The sequence below is a fragment of the Helianthus annuus genome, chromosome 15 (assembly GCF_002127325.2).
Source record: "Helianthus annuus cultivar XRQ/B chromosome 15, HanXRQr2.0-SUNRISE, whole genome shotgun sequence".
Lineage (NCBI taxonomy): Eukaryota > Viridiplantae > Streptophyta > Magnoliopsida > Asterales > Asteraceae > Helianthus > Helianthus annuus.
This window is the reverse complement of record NC_035447.2, coordinates 42,969,688-42,994,228: the sequence shown is the minus strand read 5'-3', so window position 1 is coordinate 42,994,228 and position 24,541 is coordinate 42,969,688. Positions and strand designations below refer to the sequence as shown.

General features: G+C 35.5%; 2 protein-coding genes across 3 annotated transcripts; both read right to left on the bottom strand.

Moving 5' to 3' along the window:
* Positions 1 to 2,208: 2,208 nt before the first annotated feature.
* LOC110913618 lies at positions 2,209 to 2,919 on the bottom strand. The gene has a single exon (XM_022158439.1). The coding sequence runs from the start codon at positions 2,917 to 2,919 to the stop codon at positions 2,209 to 2,211; it is 711 nt and encodes a 236-aa protein (XP_022014131.1).
* Positions 2,920 to 5,749: 2,830 nt separating this feature from the next.
* Positions 5,750 to 9,139, bottom strand: LOC110911446 (probable serine/threonine-protein kinase PBL3). Of its 2 annotated transcripts, none has more exons than XM_022156067.2 (5): positions 8,878 to 9,139; positions 7,804 to 8,150; positions 7,118 to 7,253; positions 6,565 to 6,701; positions 5,750 to 6,474 (listed from the first exon to the last, which is right to left on the bottom strand). In XM_022156067.2, exons 1-5 carry the CDS (start codon positions 8,939 to 8,941, stop codon positions 5,908 to 5,910), a joined length of 1,251 nt encoding a protein of 416 aa, XP_022011759.1. In that variant the 5' UTR covers positions 8,942 to 9,139; the 3' UTR covers positions 5,750 to 5,907. The 2 variants fall into 2 exon arrangements, with proteins under 2 accessions (XP_022011759.1, XP_022011761.1); XM_022156069.2 differs by having other exon boundaries at positions 7,804 to 8,147.
* Positions 9,140 to 24,541: the final 15,402 nt, after the last annotated feature.

Sequence of the window (24,541 nt, the reverse complement as noted above, 5' to 3'; positions counted from 1 at the left end):
GAAAAGAAGTAGGCTCTGTGGTGGGAGCAGTATTGGTATGAAACACCACATGATCAGGAAACTGTCTAGGCTGACGAGTATGGTCACGAGAACGAGTAACCATAGGATGCATAATAGGAGGAGGAGAAGAAGAAGAAGAAGAAGAAGAAGAAGAAGAAGAAGAAGAAGAAGAAGAAGAAGAAGAAGAAGAAGAAGGAGAAGAAGAAGAAGGAGGAGGAGGAGGGGGAGGAGGTGGAGGAGGAGGAGATGATGAACCAGAAAATAAAGTCGAATGAGAAAAAGAAGAAGGCGTAGGAGAAGGAGAAACAAAAGATGAAGGAGGAGGAATGAAAAACGGAAGGGAGTCAGAAGAAACATGAGAAGAGGGCGATGAAGAAACAGATGAAGTACTAGGAATCTCAAAAATCATCTCAAAGAATCGAACATGTCGAGACGTATAAGTACGAGACGTGTGAGGATCATAACAAAGATATCCAAGATGAGATGGAGCATAGCCAACAAAGATGCAAGGAATGGATTTAGGTGAAAGCTTATCCGTTCTAGTATCACCAAGAAACCGATAACACAAACACCCAAATGTGCGAAGAAACGAATAATCAGGTGAATCACCAAATAGTGTCTCAAAAGGAGACGAATAGTGAATAACCGGTGAAGGCAACCGGTTAATAAGATAAGCAGCAGTAGCATAAGCATCATACCAAAATTTCTTTGGTATGTGAGAATGAAACAACAAAGCACGAGCAACCTCAGAAAGATGACGATTTTTACGCTCGGCTACCCCATTTTGTGGGGGTGTGTAAGGACACGAGATACGATAAGCAATACTAGATTCGGAAAGAAATCGAGCCATGGGTCCATGAATGAGCTCAGGAGCACCATCACACTGAAGGTGTTTGATGGTGCATGAGAAAAGGTTCTTAGCAAGCGGTTTAAAGTGACGAAACGAATCAACCGCCTGAGAACGATGTGTAAGAGGATAAATCCATGTGAATCTACTAAAATCATCAATAAACGTAATGAAATATCGATAACCATCACGAGACAAAACAGGAGAGGGTCCCCAAATATCACAATGAATCACATGTAATGGTACTATAGAGTGAGATACAATCGAATCAAACGGTAAACGTGTAGATTTCGATGTACTACAAGCAACACAATGAGAACACATGGATTTATCTAAAGTACGTAAGAATGAAAAACGAGCCATAACTCCATCAGATGGATGTCCTAAGCGAGAGTGCCACGTCTCTCGAGAAACACCTGCAACAGCAGTCAATGAATACAGCTGATAAGGACTACCACGCATGTGGTGGAGGAGCTGTCCCGTGAGGCTCTGAATATTCAAACCAACATGAGAAAAAGTAATAGTAAGTGGATGATCAATCCCAAGCTGAGTAATAGATAGTAAGTTCTTGGCTAGGCCAGGAACTACTAAGACATGTCTAAGTGTGATGGTACTACTAGATAAGCGCAAATGAGCAAAACCAATATGAGATATAGCAAGAGATGTACCGTCACCAATAACAACCCGCTCAGTACCGGTATAAGGAACCGAATCAAAAACAAGTGATAGCTCACCAGTCATATGTGCGGAAGCTCCTGAATCTGGAATCCACGAGTCAACCAAATCGCATGCGGATGACAAGTCGGCTACAAACCCAAACTGACCAGTAACACCAAAATTCACTGGGCCAGAACTCGAAACACCAGAAGGCCCACTAACTGATCCAGTAACAGATTGAGCCCAGTTCGCAAAGTGATTTGGGCCAAAAGCTGATCCAATACCACTATTATTATTATTTGGGCCATGTACATCAGTAACAGTAGGGACAGGCCCAAGAACACCCGGTAAACCACTAGGGATATTATTACTCGGTGAAAGCCCAGAAACATTAGAACCAGTGTCTCCAAGTAATCGTGAATCAGGTCTTCCCTCAACTTGACCTGGTATACTTCCCCCAAAATAAGGAACCCTAAATCCAAAATTCGATCCATAACAATCTGCGACATGTGCGCTATAACCTCTAATTCCATCAGCAGACCACCGATTTGATGATTGATTAAAGCCTCCTCGTTGATTTCCGTATCTACCACCACTACGACCACCACGTGGCCTCCAACGTCCACCACGTCCACCAGAATTGAACCAGTGATAACAATTACTAGCACGGTGTCCAGGTTTGTCACAAATTTGACATACAACAGTCATTTGAGAAGAGGAATCAGTGTGTGTGGTGGAGGTGGTTGTACAGTCATGGCTGCCATGGCAGCTATTGGAACAGAGTGTAAGACTTGACTTTGTTTTAGACAAGATTCAAAGGTCAGCAATTTTGCTCTGAGTTGAGAGAATGTTGGTTTTGAATCTGAATTTTCAATATTTGTGACAAACATTCGAAAATCTGAGTGTAAACCATTTAGGATTTGTAATATCAAACTTTGCTCTGTGATTGGATCACCTAGAGCAATCAACTGATCAAATAAACTTTTTGCCTCATCGCAAAAATGAATCACTGATTTATCTCCTTGTTTTAAATAATGAAACTGAGTTTGAATGTAATTTTGATTAGCGAATACCTGTTGTGTAAACAACTCTTCAAGTTTTTGCCATAACTCTGCAGATCTAGAAGAATCACGAGCCAAATGAATCAGCGATGAAGTCAAGTTTGCAGAGATGAAAGCTGATACATATGCATCTGATTTGTCCCAAGCAGTTCTAGCTTCCTCAGATTCCGGTGGATCACAATTGATATTAAGGTGTTGAAGAAGACCTAATGTCTTCAAAATCAGAGTTATTTGATGCTTCCAGTTCAGGTAATTTGTTTCATCAAGTTTGATCGGCATTAGATTCATAACATTCTGAAATGGATTCGAATTTGATGTAGTAATTGTTGAAGTTTGAGATTGAGAAACTGACATAGTGAATTACAGATCAAAGGATTGAAGAACAGAAAGATTGGAGAAGAAAACCTTTCTTAGCTTCAAAGCTTTACATTCACAATTTCAACAATTTAGTAGATGTTATGCCTTCTTTTCAACGTGCTTCCACATAATATGTTTTCCTTTTTAATCGTCAATGGTCGTGATGCGACAACGATAGAACACTGACACTCAAGATCATGTTGGATGCAGCTTTGGAACATGGGGATTGAAAAACTAAGAATTTTGTGACAAAGTCACAAAGCTACATGCCTACATCCATTCAACATACCATAGTAGTATGTAGTTAACTTGTAGAATTTTGGTTTAGACTTTAGACTAGCTAAGAACGCACAAATACTTATGTGTGTTGTATATTTAGTTAGTTGTCATCGGTGTTAGTACTTGGATGGTGCAATTATAAGTAGGTATGTGTGTATGTTATGAATAAGAATAAAAATGGAAACTGGTTATCTTTACCTTTTGAATAATAATAACATTAGGAGTAAATTACAAGTTTTGTCCTTTATGTTTGTACCAAATTGCAGGCGGTGTCCTTTGTCTTTAAATTTGACGAGTTTTGTCCTTAACGTTTCAAAATCATGCACGTTATGTCCTTTAGCCCTAACTCAGTCAGATTTTTTTTGTTAAATATGGTCATGTGACTTGCACATGAGGGCATCTTTGTCATTTTACCTCCATAGAAACTATAAAGTAAATAACTTGATATTCAAGGGACTGATTGTGTAAGAAATAAAACAGATTCTCTCTCTCCACCCACTACCACCATCTCCACCTCCCACCACCAACACCCACCGCCGCAACCTCCCACCCTACCCTCCAGCCGTCGCTGAACACTAGAAGATAAATGAAGAAAAAATCTTCACTGAACACTAGCTAACAAAATAACAACTCTAGTGCAGAGACCCTATCATCCAATTAAACAAAAACAATAACCATTTAACTTCAAATTAATCTACTGATTTAACAATTCAACAAACCTAAGGTATTATCAAACACACACACACAGAGACTTTACACTTCCCAACCAAAGTGATTATCAAACACACACACAGAAACAATAACCAGTGTAGTACTTCCCCATCTTCCCAACCAAAAACTCTAAATCGAACCCCATTCTGGCCAATCAATTTGGCCAGACGAATCACAAACTTCAGCAGGAATTAATCCTCAAAATCAACCTAAACTTACCACGAGAATCGATGAAACTAACTAAACAAAAATTAATCTTCAAACCGCCTTCAGATCTTCTCTATTTGTCTCCATGTGCGGCTCCGGCATCCCTAAGTTCTACTCGTTTCTCACCTCCACTCTCACCAACGACATCGTTTCTCTCTCTAGAAACTCGAACTTCGTAGGCGATTGATTCTGGTCATCCGATGCAGATTCCGTTAACTAGAGAGAGTGTATGTTTGAGTGTGAAAGTGTGTGAGAGACAAAATGGGGGAAAACGGGAGAGAGGGATGGATCGCCGGAGGTGGTGGTGGTGGCGAGAGGGGGTCTGTGATTTCTGATAGAGAGAGAAAGAAGAGAGAGGGGGATAGAGAAAGACTGAAGAGAGAGGGGGGTTTTAGTTTATATATTTTATTTTTTTAACCAAATGAATAAAATCACAAAAGTACCCTTGTCTACTTACTAAAATTACAAAAATACCCTAATTTAATAGAAAAATTTAACTATGTTAGGCTCAAAGGGTATACCATGCAAGATTTTGAAACATTAAGGACAAAACTCGTCAAATTTAAAGACAAAGGACACCGCCTGCAATTTGGTATAAACATAAAGGACAAAACTTGTAATTTACTCTAACATTAGAGGTTAAATTGTAAATTTTAAAATAGTAAAATATTCAAGGGGTTAAAGTGTTTATTCTAAAAACAAAAGTTTTGAAATAATAAATGAAACAAAGAAATTAACCTTAGCACACTAACATTAACAATAACAACGTGTAGAATAATATTATTTAAATATCTTAGGCTAGTGGGTATGGTGATGGACCATCCTTGGAGGATGATCCGTCACGTATGCACCACGTCATAGTCCTCCCAAGGATGGTCCATCCTCCAAAACTAGAGGGCATGGGAGGATGGTCTTAGTCATAGTCCTCCCTACCACTTTTATGTTTTTTTTTTTAAATCTTCCACTTTTTTTATTTTTTAAATCTTCCATTTTAAGTTAAAAAAATTAATGAATATCCCAATACCCTATCATCCTCCACCAGATCTACCTTCTCCATCTCAAAACCCCCAAATCCTCCATTTTTATTTTTCACCCTCACATCTCAAAACCCCCAAATCCTCCACCAGATCTACCTTTTCCAATCCAGATCTCCGATCATGGCGGCGTCACGGCGGCTCCGGGACCTCCAATCGCAACCAGGCAACAAAATCTCCGATCATGGCGGCGTCACGGCGGCTCCGGGATCTCCGATCATGGCGGCGTTCGGAAATCCCGATGAAGACTTGTTCACATCTGTTACAACTTGATAAAAAGGGGCCCACCATTTGGATCGTCCTGAACATCTGAAACTCGACGGAGAGGACGATGACTGGATCAAGACGGGGGGGGGGGGGGGCGGCATGGAGAGGGGGACGGCGACGGAGCTGGACGGTCCCCATACCGTCCAGCCTTATATAATTGATAAAACAACAACAACAACAATAATAACAACATATCATTATACAGTTTTCAAGTTGGGCCTGCGAATCCGTGAATATGGCACATTAACACCCCAATGAATTTAAGATCTAGGATTCTAGGGGTTCAGAAATGAGATATCTAAGATGCCAATACTAGCTACTTCAAACACTACAAAAACATTTAAAAATAAATGCCAATGCTTGTTACTTGACTAATATAGTGACAATATAAGATTCTAATACAATACAAGTGGGAGATACTAAACACACCATCATATACATACATACAAACAACAAAACTCATGTAAAACTTATGTTTGTTTGTTTATCATCTTACTTGACTGGTACTTTGTCGCGGCGTCGGTAACGGAGATGCCGTGGGTGTTGAACGTCGTTGACGATGATGACCCACCGGTGATCTAGGAACCGGACTAGACAACGTTCGGTGATCTTTTGAAGCATTTTTGGCGTCTTGAAGCTCTTCTAGACTGGCTAAAATTTCAGACATTCGCGGTCTGGCTTTCGGTTCTTTGTTAAGACATTGTGAAGCAAGTGTAGCTGCAGTGTAGGCACCCTTTTGAGGGTACTGTCCTTCCAATCTAGTATCCATGATCCTAAACAACTTTCGTTTGTCTCCTAGATACGGTTTTGTCCAATCGACAAGATCTTGCTCGACACCAACTTTTCCTTTATCTACTGCACGGCGACCTGATAGTAGTTCTAGTAAAACAACCCCAAAGCTGTATACGTCACTCTTTGCTGTTAACCGACCTGTGGCAACGTATTCTGGGGCCGCGTACCCATGTGTACCCATCACTTGAGTCGACACGTGAGTCTTATCACCTGTCGGCCCTGCTTTAGCTAATCCAAAATCGGATAGTTTTGCGTTAAAGTCCTGTATCAAGAAAGCATTATAACCAGAATTTAGGACTTCAGTTCACAACAACTTGTTTTAACAAAAGCGAGATTTTTTTAATAAGCTTACCGCATCAAGAAGGATGTTCGAAGCCTTGAAATCGCGATATATAATTTGGTCTTTAGCATCATGAAGGAAAGCTAGGCCTCTTGCAGCACCTATTGCCACTTTGAGTCTTGTCGCCCATGGAAGTGGTTGAGGACCCTCTGTAAATTAAAAAAAAAATAACGTTAATGATTTGAAATAAAACTAGGCCTGTAAACGAACTGAACCAACACGGGTGGAGGCTTGTTTGTGTTCGTCTGTTTAACTTTAACCAAACAAACGTATGAATAGGAACACTTAAATGAACGGAATTTCTTGTTTGTGTCCATTCGTTAAGGAAATGAATGTGTTATGTTCGTTCATTTATGTTTAAACGAGCATACACAAACCAACACAAAGAACATAGACGAACACAAAAATATAGATGAACACAAATGAAAAGTAAACAACAAATTCAAAAAAATACATTCATGAATGAACTTCCCAGAGAACGAACGGTTCACTGAACGTTCAGTTATTTACACACCTAGTTAAATAATAAAAATATATAAGAAGATATAAAAGCATGAAAACTTACTTCTAAAAAGATGATTCTCCAAGCTTCCTTTAGGCATGTACTCATAAACCAAAAGCCGGTTATGACCCTCTGAACAGTAGCCAATAAGTTTCACCAGATTCGGATGATGCAGCTGACTAAGGTAAGTTACTTCTGTCTGCAAACAACAAACCATCAGCATTCATCAAACATGTAAGGGTGTGACTTTCTGACACGAAATTCGTGGGTTTGGATTTAGTCTAAACGGATCCGGGTAAGTGTTTAAGTCGACCCGCTAACACGTTTAGCTAAACGCGTCATGTTTGTGTCAACCCGACAGGTTTGCAGGGTGACCCATTCTACCCATTAATTTATTTATTTATTTATTTATTTTAAAATGTGTTTTTGTAATAACTTAAACTATTTGGATATTTATGCCAAAATCAAAACGCTTAAAACTAAATTGACATCCTTTTAAACATGATTATTAAAAAGCATAAAAATAATAAGCAAAATAAAAAATTTAGAGTATTAATACATGTAAAGAAAAAATCAAGCTAAACGGGTCGTGTTCGTGTCAACCATTGATTACTCGTGTCGTGTTCAGGTTCGTGTAAAATTTTCAGGTTAGTGTCAAGTTCGACCCAACAACCCGGGAATATGACCCGTTTAGAAGCCCAACATTTCGCAAATGAGTTTAGGTGATACCAAAATGAAAACATGCATACCAGCCATTCTTTGTGGCCTTGAAAACCTTCCGGTTTAAGCTTTTTGACAGCAATCGCCATTCCAGACCCTGGCTTCGTAGCCAAATGAGTGAGTTCATCAATCCATCCTTTGAAAACGTACCCAAACCCTCCTTCGCCTAGTAGACTGTCGGGTCTAAAGTTTCGCGTAGCGTTCTTTAACTCCATGAATGAGAAAGGCTTCAAATTTGAAGATGATAATACCTCTCCTTCGGATCGTGGTGTACTAACGCTATCTATACTGCTGCTTCCACCACTGTACGTTGAAATCGTCGTGCTGGATGGACCGGACGACGAACTGATTTTGCTGCCAACTTTCGACATCCCTGCTAGTTTAGACATAACTTGTCAGTATTATTTAGTGTAACTATTTATCTCTGGTTTGAACATCACCATAGTTATTAACAGGGATAAGAAATCTCGTACCGACCAAACATAAACGGTACCGTATTTGGTTTTAAGTTTAGCTCGATTTCAGTATTCGTACTATGCGGTATCGTACTGGTTCTGGACCTTTAACGCTATTGTACTGTACCGGTACCGACTGAAAATATACGGTACGGTATTTGGTTTCCGTTTGAGCTAAATTTCGGTATTAGTACTATGCGGTATGGTAGCAGTTCCGTCCGGTACCAGTACCGATCTCATCCATAGTTATTAATGTTTTGTCATTAAATTTCATTGTAATCGAAGATTTGGATACATAAAAAATATTATTCACCAATTATTCTTAGCTTAAATTCTTTCAAGTAGACTCGAAAGTCAAAACACATAATAATAATAATTGCAAAATCGGGAACAAGATGTTTTCAATTTCCCCAATTCATAAAATTAAAACCAAAATTGTTCAAAAGTCAACAAATTTTGACCTGAACCAGCATCCAGAAACCACAATTCCATCAAATTAAAACTAAAATTGAGGAAACAACGACTCAATTTAAACCAAAAAAGCTTCAATTCCAATTCCAAACCTCTAATTCCAATTTAAAATCAAGAAAAAACAGAAACATGAAACAGAAAACTGCATCAATGATTTCAAGAAAATCGAAAGTTTACCAGAGGTTCTGGAGCTGAGTGTGGCGTCCACTTTAGCGGAAGAAGAATTCAAACAGTTACCCATGTTAATTGGGATGATGAATTGCAAACTGAGAGTGAATTAAGGGGATGACAGAGAAGTTGTGAACATATATGGTGGCAGAGGATTATCGCTATTGAAGTAAGAAAGGGGGCGAATGGCAATTTGGTAAAATATGCTTGTATAACAGGGACAGGTGAATGTAAGCTATGTTATTGACTTGGTATTTGCCAACCATGATGGGATATAAATATTAATTAATTTGACTTGTGGATTATAAGACATATCTTTTGTCAAGGTATGGTATTTTTAAAATAATTTTGCTATAATCAAAAGTGGGAGAGAACGTGTGATGGTTATGTTTTTTTTAATGGCAACAAAGACGCTTTATTAACAAACTAAAACGCAAGAAGCTACGAAGAATTGGTAGATGTTTAGAGAAAAGGTAAATAAAAACAATAAAATTATATTCACCTGATGATAAACCGAGTCCTTAATCAATTCAATCAAATTTTCTCTGCTTCTCCCATGTTGTATTAAAACCTTTTGATCGATATTTCATCCGTACAAAAACTTGTTCCTTTATCTCCTCTGCTGCTCTGTATGTGCTCATGTCTTTTCCTTCAAAAAGTCTTTTGTTCCTTAAGTTCCAAATATACCACAGAGTTATTGGGAAAATTGCATGCACTATTCTACTTCGCTTCTTTGATAAACCAATTTTACTTACACTTCGCATTATGTCTTGTTCCGATTCTAGCCCATGATTCGTTGATACCCCGGTTCACCAGAAAACTTGTCTCCATATTTCTTTAGCTTTTTGAAACTGGACAAGTACAGGGTCTGTCGTTTCTTCCGGTCTCTCGCACATTACACATTTGTTTGATCGTAGATTTACTCCTCGTTTTATTAATTCTGAGGCAGTTGGAATTCTTCCTTCATATGCGCGCCATACAAACATACTAACCCTTGGTAAAACAATTTTGTTCCACCAAAAGTCACACACCGGTCTATTTAAGTCAATCTACTTCATTTAAGTTTGTTGAACCATACGTACCGAGAACCCATTTTTTTTTATCATGATTCCATCTCCGAAAGTCTTTCCCTTCTGAGATAACCTTTTGCGATAGTATTGTTTTCAACTCAAACATTTGTTTTTTTCTCCTCTTCATCGGTTGGTACATTGCACCAAGCCCAATCCTATATTCTATTCAAATTATTGTGTTTGTAGCATTTGATGATCTTTGCTCCTTTGTCTTTCGCCAGCCGAAATAACCTAGGAAACCTATCTTTTAGGGTGCCACTTTCTATCGATGGTCTGATTAAAATAAAGTATTTTCACCTTTTTTTAACATTACTTAACAAATTCTTTTAATATCTACACCATAATTTGAGAACTCATTTTGTATGTTCACTATAGCTTTCCAAATCCCTGTCATTGAACTTTTTATAGGAACCATACCTTACACTCGAGTATTGTGATGTATTACCTATATTATGTATCAAGTTTAAACTTTAAAATGGCAAAACACTATATACAAATGTATTTTTCAGTTCTTGTTGTTAACTACTTCATGACATGATCTTGGTTCTAAAATAAATGCTTCTATGATATTTTATAAATTGTGAAATCCGGAATTAATTGGTATATTATTAGTTATATATATATATATATTAATTAAGATGAATGGGAATTTCAATAATTTTGAGATTTATTTTTAAAAAATATGATACTAATAGCAGTTTGTCTAGAAGGTTTACGAGAGTATTTTATTTAAAAAAAAAAATATGATACTAATAGCATTTTGTCTAGAAGGTTTACGAGAGTATTTTATTTAAAAATTAATTAAAAGAGTGGGAACAAAGAAATAAGAAATATACTTTTTTTTATTTTATGGTCTTTTTATTAAAACACTATGATATATGTATAATTTGTATGTTTGTTTGGCTGCTACGGATATAAATTAGAATACCGACACTAACCGAATCATTTCTCAATTTGTACACTTTTCTATTGCTGCTTTCCAAATCATGTGATTTTATATGATTATAGGAATTCATTATTTGAAGATAGTGTTGCAGTAATGTTTAGCTGAAGTCATCATGATTGATGAATCTTGTTGGGTATTATTATTGTTAGTTTTGTTACAGGGAGAACTCTCATGATCTAACTATGACGTAAGCGTAAATATTTTTTAATGCTCGCGTAAAGAGTATAGATGATGAAGCTTCTTTAAGGGCGTTATACGACAAGTGGCGAAATACGTAAAAAAAGGCTCTATGGGGTTTTATATAACAAGAGGGTGTAGTGATAAGGGGGTTATATAACCCCTTCAATTATACATACATATACATATGTATGTATATATATGTGTGTGAGTGGGGGGAAACGTATGATGACGCCGCGAACAGGATACGGGAGATGGAAAACCCACCTCATAGCGCCCGCCGTAATGGTGTTGGTGGTGCTTTAGGGGCGCCATGCTTGTATTTGCCGGGAGGTCACGCCCCACTACGGGTGGCCAAAAAAGAGAACTAAAGTGAGTAGTGAATGTATACATGTAGCTTCGTAGAGGGTATTTTTAGATAAATGTTGGTGTTAGTAGTGTATACTTTATATATGATACTAGAATAACTTTTTTTATTTTTGAACGACGTTTGGTGTTAATAGTGTATACTTTATAAATGATGGCCTTTTTATTTTTTAATGGCTAAAATCATATCACATCTGTCTTTTATAAACTTTAAACATACGGTTGAGTAATACATCATTTTACCACCAAAGTATCTCTTTAGAAACTTTAGATAACTAATGTCCTTATCGAGTTGGATATTTTTATTGTACCAAGTACTCATATAGAATACGTCATGTGATTTATAGGTGCACCGGTTTTATAGCATTTAAAGTATAAATATCAAGTCCTTAAGTTCGGCATATCATGTCTATCTTTAACACATGTAGGTCACTAAATATGTTTTTTTATAAATATAAAGAGGTTATATCAGAGCTTAATTACTAAATGCATGTTCTGGATTAAATTTGGCTTGCATATATATTCTTTACCATATTCGAGTTCGAAAAAATGTGTCCTTATACCTTAACGAAATTGGGTATTGGGCTCACTAAAGGTTTAAACCTAATGCTAAATGGGTTAATAACTAATATAAACCATAAGAATAAGTTTGTAAAGGGGCCTATGTTGGTGTTTGTATGGGTGTAACCTACTAAAAAAATATTTTACATATACATATTGTAGGAACTAGGTTCACGTTTTATTAAAATAAATATAATAACGAGACTATCGTTATTTATGGGTAATTCGACTAGTACAATACCGGTTACAAAACTAAATAAACGAATATAAAATACAACTAAATTGTACCAATCTTGATTCAAAGCCAATGTCTTTGAAAACTTCAACCGCACCTACGAAATCGAAACTCCGCTGCAAGACAAGCAAAATTGTTGACGGTTTTGGTTGAGGCACGTGTTCAACACGCTTCCCTTAAAACAGATTCTGCGCCTCCTCTCAGACGGTTCTGTCTCCCAGGGTACAACAACCGGAACAGTATGTGTACTGCCGGAGATGGCACTCGCGCCCGAGATAGCACCGGGTATCATAGTGTTCTAATTTACGTTGGAAAATAACGATAAGTTGGTGATCGTGGAAAAATTAGAGAGTACTCCTCTCTAAATTCTATAAACTTTGTGCATAATTTTCTCTAGTATATTTCTTTCATCTCATTTTTTCTCTATTTTCTTTCTTGCATCCAACAAAGAGTCATAAGTTCCTTTTATACTCAAAACTAAAACCCCATATTTAATTTCTATTGTTTAAAGATATTTATAACAATAAAAACCTTCATTATGAGTCAAAAAGGATTAAATTCATGTTAATGTCATATTAAATAAAATAATAAGACATAATAAAACTTACATCATGACTCTTGAATAGAGATTAAATGTCATAAAACCACCAATTTATGACAAATATGAATTTATACTAGAGTCACCAAAGTTTAGAAATATTCACTTCAATCACTCAACTTCGAGCATCGATATTCTATTCATCTTAGCTCCATTTTGGACATAGTTTGATTCATTATTATGATCCTCTCACCACATAGAACAAAAACCCACTAATTATTATTTATACCACACAGATATAAATATAATTATTGATGTCCAAAATATTTAGTGAAAAACTCATTTTCACTAAATTTCCAACAATCCCCCATATGAATGGAGATCGATTAAAACACACAAAATTCCCCGATAAAACCTCGACAGTCGAGTATTGCAGGATAGGTAGGTTTTGCCTTTGAACTTTCCTTTGTGAAGCATACTTAGTCTACTAGGGTTTTGTAGACGTGATGTCCTTGAACAATCCCCCATTTGTGTAAACTACAATACTTTCCCTAGCCGGGCCATCCCCTCACTATCGTGTCCTATTATGGTCCTGGAACACTAGCCTGGTTCTGCGGGAGCTCTAGGAATTATACCCTAATTCCATTCGAAGCGACCACACTTCTCTCCAACATAGGTGATTTACCTTTAAATCATTAAAAGCATTATGGTTCATTATGATTTACACGAATCATTTAACCACATAGTATGCTTAGCCTCACAACAATGTCACTGGATATTATAGGAATGGACTATGACGTATTTAAACACCCTTTTATAGTTTTGGGGGGATATATGAACATATAACCATATATATTAGATATGCCCCCAGAGTGACTACCACTCGGTTCATGATTAAGTAGGTCTATTGAACCTAGATCTTGGGATCTTCGGTCAACTAGGTTAGGTTTCCCTCATGTCCCTTTTTCCATGGGCTTTAGTCTCATTCCACAACTTGATCTCTTATCAACCCACTGGTTGTTGGATCCAAAATTATCTTCGACTTCGCTAAGTCACCAACGATAATTTAAATTGAGATCAGTTGTTCTAACGTGTTCTTGACTCGCTAGTCACTTTTGCCTTTTAGTCAATTCATAAGACTTATAACTCGTGATCTCAACCTGGATCCAGTTATGTACCTTGTCTTTAGAATGACATGAAACTCGATTCATGGCTAGACACGTTTTCACCATGCCTTTGGTGTGTCATGACTGACATCTTATTAGATTGAATCTAACCAATTGGCATTCGATTCCAATCTACTCGATTGACTCCATATAACCATTGTGTACTCCACTTGGTCATGCGTTTGCAATATATGCAAGTCACCCCCACATTTAAGTGTAATTGGATAACATCCAGATGGCGTGATGAAAGGTTCTCCCTTTCATTTCGAGTTTGAGAAAACTTCTCAACTACCATTTCCACATACCCTAAAGGGGTTGTTTCATAAATGGCCTCCTCCCCCCCCCCCCCCCACATTGCTTGCATTTTAATGAAGTTATATTTATAGTTTTGTTTAGCCAAAAATCTGTTCATGTGTCATCACATATTTTGAATGTTTAAAGTAATTTAATCTCTGTCGAGCATATAAATTAACAAGTATTAGTCTAGCATGCTTTAGACCACAATACTCTAGCATGTGAACAGAAGATGCATCATTCTGATTCTTCACAGCCTTAAAAGATAAAGCACTATCTCTTTCCAACATTCGTTTCTTAGTTTAGACACAATAATGAAATTTTATTTCGCCATTCAAAAACCATCGGTTTTTAGGAAAGCCTCAAAACCATAGTTAACTCCAAACATTAGGATCATAACACGTTTGCCTTTTTATCTCCAAGGCTTCACCATTGACTTCCTAAAGACTTAAACATAAGTCTTAATCCAAGTCACTTTGATGAAAAATCTTTGTATAAAATCACTTGAGTCTTGAGATATAGTCAATTAGATTGACTCTCAACAACAAAGCATTCACGTATGCCTATAATGATATATACATTTACATTGTTGTTTCATTAAAACCATGTATTGGGATACTCTCCCAAATTGAGGACCAAGCCTTCACATAGTTTAAACAACATTGATGGTGGTAGAAGCATCTACAAGTCCATCAATGTTGTAAATTTCCGTTAATAAATTTGCTAAATTTATTAAGCTCATTTACAATAATAACATATAGTCCTTTCATATGTTATATTCTTTGAAAACTTACATGTGAATTTCCATGTTGATGCTCTCAACATTAGATGACATATCTCGTTTTCAAACCATGCACCACGTTTCTCACGAACTCGCTATACGTTTGATGTTTGATTTGTAACTTATTACGTTAGTCATGATCACAACCCGCTCATTGTGTCCGTGTAAATTAGCTTTTACACTTTATATCAAAATGTGTATCCTTTTGACAACTTATTAGTAGTCCAAAATAACGGATACACCAATGATATCTAAACATCAAATCCCAATGTGTTATTATTTTCAACACACTTTAGAACAAAATAAACGCAATTACATCGTTTTGAAATGTTTTGAGGTACTCCCTCAATGGAACACGTATAACTTGTTTTGTCTTGAAACTCTAAACTTGAATAATCACAAGTTGTCCAAAATATAAAGTTGCGTACAATTAACTACTTGCAAGTATTTGAGCAACTTATTATATTTATAACAACATCGATTTGTTTTTCACCAAATAGTCTATCCGAGACTATTATATGGTTGAACACGTTATACTTCTCGTGGAAGTAACGAATCACTTGTAATTCACAAAGACATGTTTTATGCGTTCAAAACATTTCTCGTTTTTGCAAGTGTTTTAATATTAAACTATATATTTATGTTTTGATTACAAATCAAGACAATAAACCTTATAATAGTTTAATATATAAAACAATTTCAAACTCGCTCGTTTGAAAATAAAACGAATACACATCGTTTTAATAAATGGTTTATCATATTCAAACAATTTCTAACCGCTGTTATATAATAACGATTATCAATCGTTAAAATGAGTGGTTTGTATTAAAACCAATTCTAATATGCTAATTAGAATTTAAATGTTTAACAAACAATCAAAAGATTCGGTTTTATAAAGTAAACCGCTTCTAACGCTCTCGTTAGAAATAAAGCGAATACATTTATTCACTTTTGGTTTACTTAAATGAACGTTTTCTAACACGCTCGTTAGAAATGAACACATATCTTTTCTAACACACTCGTTAGAAAATATATATAAATGATTACAAATCATCTTAAATAGTTTATCATAGTTAACCCGGTTCTAACCCGCTCGTTAGAAATTAACGATTGCAAATCGTTAAAATAGTTGGTTATAAGATAAACTAATTCTAATACGCCCATTAGAAAATTAGACGATTATTTATAGCCATAATCCGTTTTTGGTTTATATGAAATAAACGTTTTCTAACCCGCTTGTTAGAAATAAACAATTGACAAAGTCGTTAAATCGTTTCTAACACGCTCGTTAGAAAATAAACAACTATCAAACTCTTTAAATCGTTTCTAACACGCTCGTTAGAAATAATTGATTACAAAATTTGTTTCGAAGTTTATAAAAAAAAATATAAACTATTTCTAATACGCTCATTAGAAATAAACAAATAAAAATCGTTTAAACGTATGTGGAAAAAATCCGTTTCTAACTCGCTCGTTAGAAATTTAATAGTTTAGACGAAACCGTTACAAGGTTTATTATCCAAAATAATTGTCTCCAACACGCTCGTCGGTAATTATTTGAAATAATAATATTTTCTAACACGCTCGTTAGAAAATCTAAACATATATTTTCTAGCACGCTTGTTAGAAAATCTAATCGTCTTTTAACAAGTTAGTTTTACACAATCATCGTATCTAACACGCTCATTAGATATAAAGGATGATATTAAAACTTATTATTCTATAAAATTATAACACGCTCGTTAGATATAAAAAGTTTTAATCTTGTTATTCTTTCAACAACGTTTCTAACACACTCGTTAGAAAATATTAAAACTAGTTATTTTATAGAATAAATATGCTCATTAGAAAATATAAAAAATTCAAGACTTTTAAAACCAACATTAATCTCTCAATTATGGTTACTAAAAGCTTATTAAAAATAAATTAAACGTTACAAACATTTAATTTGTAAGGGTTACAGAATAAAATTTTCTAATACGCTCATTAGAAAATTTAGTATTTCAAAAACCTATTAAAATACATATTATTTTGTATATGTTCGGTTCATACTAAACACGAACAAAAACCATGAACTCCAAAACATGAATCAAAAATCGTTTTGCAACCCGGTATTCGGATTAAAGATTGTACTCCAATCATAAAATTAATCCGACTCATTGTACTAAATAAATGTTTCCCAAAAAATATTTTCAAGATTTTAACAAAAATCTCATTAAATATTTTAACTTTCGTGAACCTAAATCCACGTAAAGAAGGGATTTAAGATTGTAGCAACAATCTTCACGAAAGTCTGTTTTAAGATTGTAGGAACTAGGTTCACGTTTTATTAAAAATATTAATAAAATAAATATAATAACGAGACTCTCGTTATTTACGGGAAATTCGACTAGTACAATACCGGTTACAAAACTAAATAAACGAATATAAAATACAACTAAATTATACCAATCTTGATTCAAAGCCAACGTCTTTGAAAACTTCAACCACACCTACGAGATCGAAACTCCGCTGCAAGACAAGCAAAATTGTTGACGGTTTTGGTTGAGACACGTGTTCAACACGCTTCCCTTAAAACAGATTTCACGCCTCCTCTCAGACGGTTCTGTCTCCCAGGGTACAACAACCGGAACAGTATGTGTACTGCCGGAGATGGCACTCGCGCCCGAGATAGCACCGGGTATCATAGTGTTCTAATTTACGTGGGAAAATAACGATAAGTTGGTGATGGTGGAAAAATTAGAGAGTACTCCTCTCTAAATTCTATAAACTTTGTGCATAATTTTCTCTAGTATATTTCCTTTATCTCATTTTTTCTCTATTTTCTTTCTTGCATCCAACAAAGAGTCATAAGTTTCTTTTATACTCAAAACTAAAACTCCATATTTAATTTCTATTGTTTAAAGATATTTATAACAATAAAAACCTTCATTATGAGTCAAAAAGGATTAAATTCATGTTAATGTCATATTAAATAAAATAATAAGACATAATAAAACTTACAGCATGACTCTTGGATAGAGATTAAATGTCATAAAACCACCAATTTATGACAAAGATGAATTTATACTAGAGTCACCAAAGTGTAGAAATATTCACTTCAATCACTCAACTTCGAGCATCGATATTCTATTCATCTTAGCTCCATTTTGGACATAGTTTGATTCATTATTATGATCCTCTCACCACATATAACACAAACCCACTAATTACTATTTATACCACACAGATATAAATATAATTATTGATGTCCAAAATATTTAGTGAAAAACTTATTTTCACTAAATTTCCAACACATATCGGGTTTTTTTTTTTTATAAAAATGTGCCCTCGAAATATCGGGCCCTGACCGGTGGTCCTCCCCACCCACCCCCAGGGCCGACCATGCTTTAAAACTTAAAAAATAAGGTAGTGTTTGGTATGCAGGAACGAGAGGTGGAATGAAATGAGTGATTACGAGGGAATGAAGAAAAGACTGTTTGGTTGGTCAATGGAATGGAATCACCCATTCCAAAAGGCATTCCATTCCCTCTAAATCATTCCTTCCACCCCCTATGTTTTTTTTTCCATTCCATCCACTCTTGCACCATTCATCAACAACACCACAACCCACGACCTTCGCCACAACCCACCACCACCCACCACCGAGGCCATCGCCGCCACCTACCACCACTTCACCCCGACAGCCACCGCCGCCGCCACCCACTCGCCACTGTTATCACCCACAGCTACGACCAACCACCAACGCCACTCGCCGCCGCTGCCCACCACCATCGTCGACGCAACCACCACCGCCACCACCAACCGCTGCCGCCGCCACCAACCGCCACGTTTGTTGCCACCCACCACCAACGGCCACCTTGTCGCCACCACCACTCGTCGTCACCGCCGCACCGCCACTCGCCGCCACCACCACCACCCACCGCCGCCGCCGACACCCACCACCGCCACCTATAACCACCCACGATCACTACCACCGACCACCACTGCCATTCACCGTTAATTTTATTACTCCGTTTTTTTGCCTACCGAACAATACACAATAATAATTCATTCCATTCACATGGTAACCAAACAAGACATGGAATGGTAATGATCCATTGCATTCCCTCGTCCATTCCATTACCTCGTCCATTCCATTCCTTCGTCCATTTCATTATCTCATACCAAACAGACCCTAAAGGAAGACTTATTTATTCCCACACCTCTAAATTCTTTTTTTGACATTCTTTTCACTATATCTCCATGTATATAGAGAGAGAAGGGATGTGTGAATGTTAACACCCTAAAAGGTAAAGCTTAATTAGAATTTTTTAAGGTTATATAAAAAGATATATAATCATTTGTTCACTTTTCGCTATAAAAGCAAGAAAAACTTCCCCCCTCCACTATCATAGAAATTAGTAGTTGACTTGACTAGACTTTTTGTACAAAAGTAGAATTGATCAAGTCATGTTTCTTTGTTGTAGAGCTTATCATCAGTGTTCGCATAACCGGTAGCAATTTCGAGTAACCTCCTCAATTTGAAACATCTTTCGGGTCGGATCGAATGGGAAGTTTGACCTTTTCTTTCTTTTTTCTTTCATATATTTTGTTTATTTAGACTTCGTTTTCTTTCATATATTTTTGTTTATTTATACTTCGTGCTTTCTTAAATTGTAGATTCATAAAAAATTAATAATAAACGTAACAAAAGCAAAATTTAAAATTATTTTTATCTGTCTCGAACTATATACCTTCGCATGGCATGATATGACGAGAACACAAACACTAGTTTTCATGTAACATGTTGATTTTTTTAAAATTAAAAAAAATATAACAATACTATAATCAAACCAAAGAAAATAAGATGCTCATTTTTTTAATGTATATTTTTAAATCTTAATTCTTAACACATGAAAAGTTATGAACGTTTAGAAATTACGGGGAAGTTACTTTAAAAGTTAACAATATGTTTAAGAAAAAAGGGAATTACAAAAAAACGTCTTTTATGTTTACGCCAGAAAACCTTCAATAATTACAAAAAACCTACTTTGTGTTTGCAAATCCTTGCATATTACGTCCTTTGACCTTAACTCAGATAATTTTTTTGTTAAATCGGACCAAGTGGATCCCATCTAAAGGCAAATTAGTCTTTTACGCATTTATTTAAAGTATTTTAATAAATAAAACAAAATCAAATTTAATAAATTATATATGTATGGAGTAAGGTTATTGTAAAAAAAGACCAAAAGTGTGAGAAATGTAAGAAAGAATCTCAGTCATTAGATCTAAATTAATTGAAAAGGGTAAACAAGTAATTTTATCATTAATTCAATTAATTAAAAACTTTCCATAACCGCCGCCGCCTTAATTATAGGAAATATATAACACCATTCAGTAAGTATATAACACCATTCAGCAAGTATATAACACAATTCAGCAAGTATATAACACAATTCAGTAAGTATATAACACCATTCAACAAGTATATAACACCATTCAGTAAGTATATAACACCATTCAGCAAGTATATAACACTATTCAGCAAGTATATAACCCCATTCAACATTCAGCAAGTATATAACACCATTCAGTAAGTATATAACACCATTCGACAAGTATATAACACCATTCAGCAAGTATATAACACCATTCAGCAAGTATATAACACCATTCATTGACTAAACATCTGATCGAAACATATTTTTTTCTCTATATAAGTATAGCAATATGGTACTCATATTAAAGATAAAAAAAACGCTCGTTATTATGGTGTAATTTTTTTTAAAAAAAAAGTTACGTATAAAAAGTTATTGACGTTTAAAAAAGACGGGGAAGTTACATGTGCATTACCTAATTTCTAGTCGGTTTAAAAGACTATATTGCCCCTAGATATTTCAAATCAGTCCAAATTAATGAAAATATTTTACAATTTGGTCCCTATTGATCTCAACCATTAGATCAAAAGATCTAATGGCTGAGATTCTTTCTTACCTTTCTCACACTTTAGACCTTTTTTTATAGAATCCTCTAACTATATGTATATATTTATATACATATAACATGTATTTTGTAACATCTGCCAAAAACAGATGTTGGAAAACTCGACTCGTTTGTAAACTGGATGCTACGCATAATAAATAAAAATGATAATTTTCTTATCTTTATTTATTATATTTAATATTGTCGTGTAATAATTAAGTAAATATAATTAATTTCCTGGTTAAAATAGATGAAATTTATAAATAAATATAAGTTAGTTTGGTTAGTTACTATTAAAAATATAAAAGAAACAATAAATGGAGTTGGGGACTTAAGTTAGATTAGTTACAAGTTTCAAGGGGGGGGGGGAATCTGTAAAAAACCAAACTCAAACTCACCCTCACGCGCTCAACCACTCACCCTCGTGGCCCGCCCAAGCGCCAACGCGTGGCTTCACGCGCCTGATGCCGTCTTCCCCACCCATCAGCTGCGACCCGCTCCATCCAACCTGACTCGGTCCATTCTTCGGTATCTAGTGTCATTTGACCATCCAATCATTCCTAGAGACATTACATGACGGAAATTTAACATCCTAGATTCCTAATCGTTTGGTAACATCCATAATCGATCTAATTTATACGAATTAATCAACATTAAAACTCCATTAAAGACCTTAAGAACCCAAAACGTTTTTGGACCAATTCGGTATTAATAGCTCTCAAATCTTATACCAAACGACATCTCTTTTCATTTATCATTACCCACTCTCAAATCTCGTTTTTTGGACCAATTCGGTATCTAATTCACCAAATAACTTCCAAGTAACAAAGTAAATAAGACTACACCAAGTCTCCAAACACTATACATGTTTGGAATGCATTCGTCTAGTCAAGTCACTTGGTTGTTTAGGTGAATTAGATGATTTAGTTTATGCTGTTAAGTTCACATTTCGAATAATTTAAGTCACCAAGTAACTTTCAAGTAATCAAAGTGGACAAACTACACCAACTTTCCAACCATTATCATGTTCGAATTAGATAAACTATTTACATTCTTGTACTTATGTTTCATGATCATCTGAATCATCCATGTAATGATTTATGCATTTATGAACTATAGGGTTAATGGATTCATCAAACCCATGCATGACCATACTTGACAATCTATGACTTAGACACAAAACATGACTACATACAATATAAGTATACTATCTAATCCGAAACCAAACCATGATACCAACCAAAATCATGGTTAAATATTGTGGTAAAGTGGAACTAATCTTAGTTTTAGCTTCCTCATTTTAGGCTTCCAATGAGTGCAACACTTCTAAAGAACACTAACAAAAACGGTGTCCAAATGAGAATTTAAACAAGATATGCTTTTGTGTATTTCAGATTTACAACTTCCCGAATTCATTTTCTCATCAAACTCCATGAACTTACACACCTTTGCTTATCCTTTTAGGACAACGTGGTGTCCCAAATGCTCACTCACTCACTCTTGGTGGAATTAACTTCGCAAACTGTGAGTATACTTGACCCATCTAATGTTTTAAGTACATTTTGGGTTGCAACGTATCATTATCAAAATCACAATTACACATACAATCATGTTTAAACAATCACTCAATCCATCAACATGCTACTTGTTATGCTATTTGTGGTACATGCTAGGACACATTATATGCATGCTATCTATCATTAACTTGAATAAGCCTACCTTAACATGTACAACGTTATAGGAGTAGCACACCGCCCGTTGTGGGTCATCCTTAAGTAATCGTTCTTTACGGTCTTATCATTGCGATGATAAGATTACGCTAGTGGACACTTTGGTTTGATTTATAATTCATGCAAGCTAGTATGATTCATATAACTTAGTATAAAATTGCCATGTGGATTTGAGACAATTTCTATACTTATGCTATGTAAACCAAACTTGTGTGCTCACGGACCCTTTTCTATTGACGGATACTTTATATACATGATTGCAAGAAATTGATAATGATATGACAAGAAAAATACTTAGGATGGACTAGAAACACATCCAAAATTTCATTTTATGTTCTCTTATTATGTTGTTATGTTATTTCCCAATATATGGAAAAGAGTCCCGCATGGATACTATTTGGATGATGGTATATACCTGGAGTATTCAAATATTGTCAAAACGTTTAGATACCCGCTCGATATAAAAAGACAATATTTTAAGAAACTACAAGAGTTTTCGCGAAAGGGCATTGGAGGTGTTTTGGGGTTCTTCAACAATGATAGCATTTTGTGAGAAATCCTTGTCATATATGTAAAAGAATTAGAATGGTTATGTATGCTTGTATCATATTGCATAATATGATTTTAGAAGACGAAAGAAAAACAATGTGTCAAAACTATATTCCGGATGATGTTGAAGAAGGAATGAAACAACTATGGAGGTGAAAATCTTAAACGGTCAACTCTCGCGTTCCCAGGAAACACATAACGCGTTAAAGGCGGATTTGGCCGAACATGCTTGGCGATTCGCCAATACGACACGACGGCGACAACGAAGACCAAAATGAAGACGAAGGCGACGACAACGATGAAGAAGAGCAGTATTTGATGTATTTTATTAAATAAAATGTTATTTCTTTTTATATTTATTAACTTTAAAAATTAGGAAAAATAAACAATTGAGTAATTATTGCTAGCGGGGTTATGTGGTGTTACCACTACACACAAATGTTATGAAATATTATATAACACAATTAATACACTTTTTATGACACTTGTCACATAACCCCATACTTACCATGTTATGTGGTACACATGCACTTAGTTGAATTGGTTTGTTTTCGGTTCCCTTTTTTATGTGGACCACTATAATCGGTAAACTAAAAAAAGTCTCATAAGGTCATGTGTAAAGCCCTTTTGGGGGCGTTATGCGACGAGTGGTGAAATGCGTAAGAGAGGTGTTTTATGGGGCTTTATATCACAAGAGGGTGTAGTGGTAAGGGGGTTATATAACCCCTTCAATTATACATACATATGTATGTATATATATGTGTGTGAGTGAGGGGAAAGATTGTGCAGATGTTCACACTGCGAAGATGATAACGAGAGCAAGGATTTCAACCCCGGTAGCTTTCCTTTAATGGTGTTGGGCAGCGCTATGGGGCGCTATAGCCTCCCAACCCGTGATATACCGCCCTATTACACAAGTGCTAAGTAAACCATCAGTTATCAATTCATTCAATTAATTATATGTTTGTTTTCTCGGTTAAATGTGTTATGATTCACTTTTCAGAAAAAAAAAAAACTTTATGATTCGATTATTTGATTTCCTACTCACCCAAACTTAAAGTAAAAATGCAACACCCTATTTTATTTGATTGTTTGGTTTTCTGCTCAGCATTAGCCAAATGCTGGTTTTTTGTTTTAGATTAACTCGGTTTATGATTCAAGTATTTGATTTAGCAAGAATTATACTGTTTTGTGCTCACCGCTGATGGTATTTTATTTTACAATTAATGTGCAGTACCATAACACTTTATGGAACATTTTCAGCAATGATTTCTTCAATTCACATTGACAAAGTGA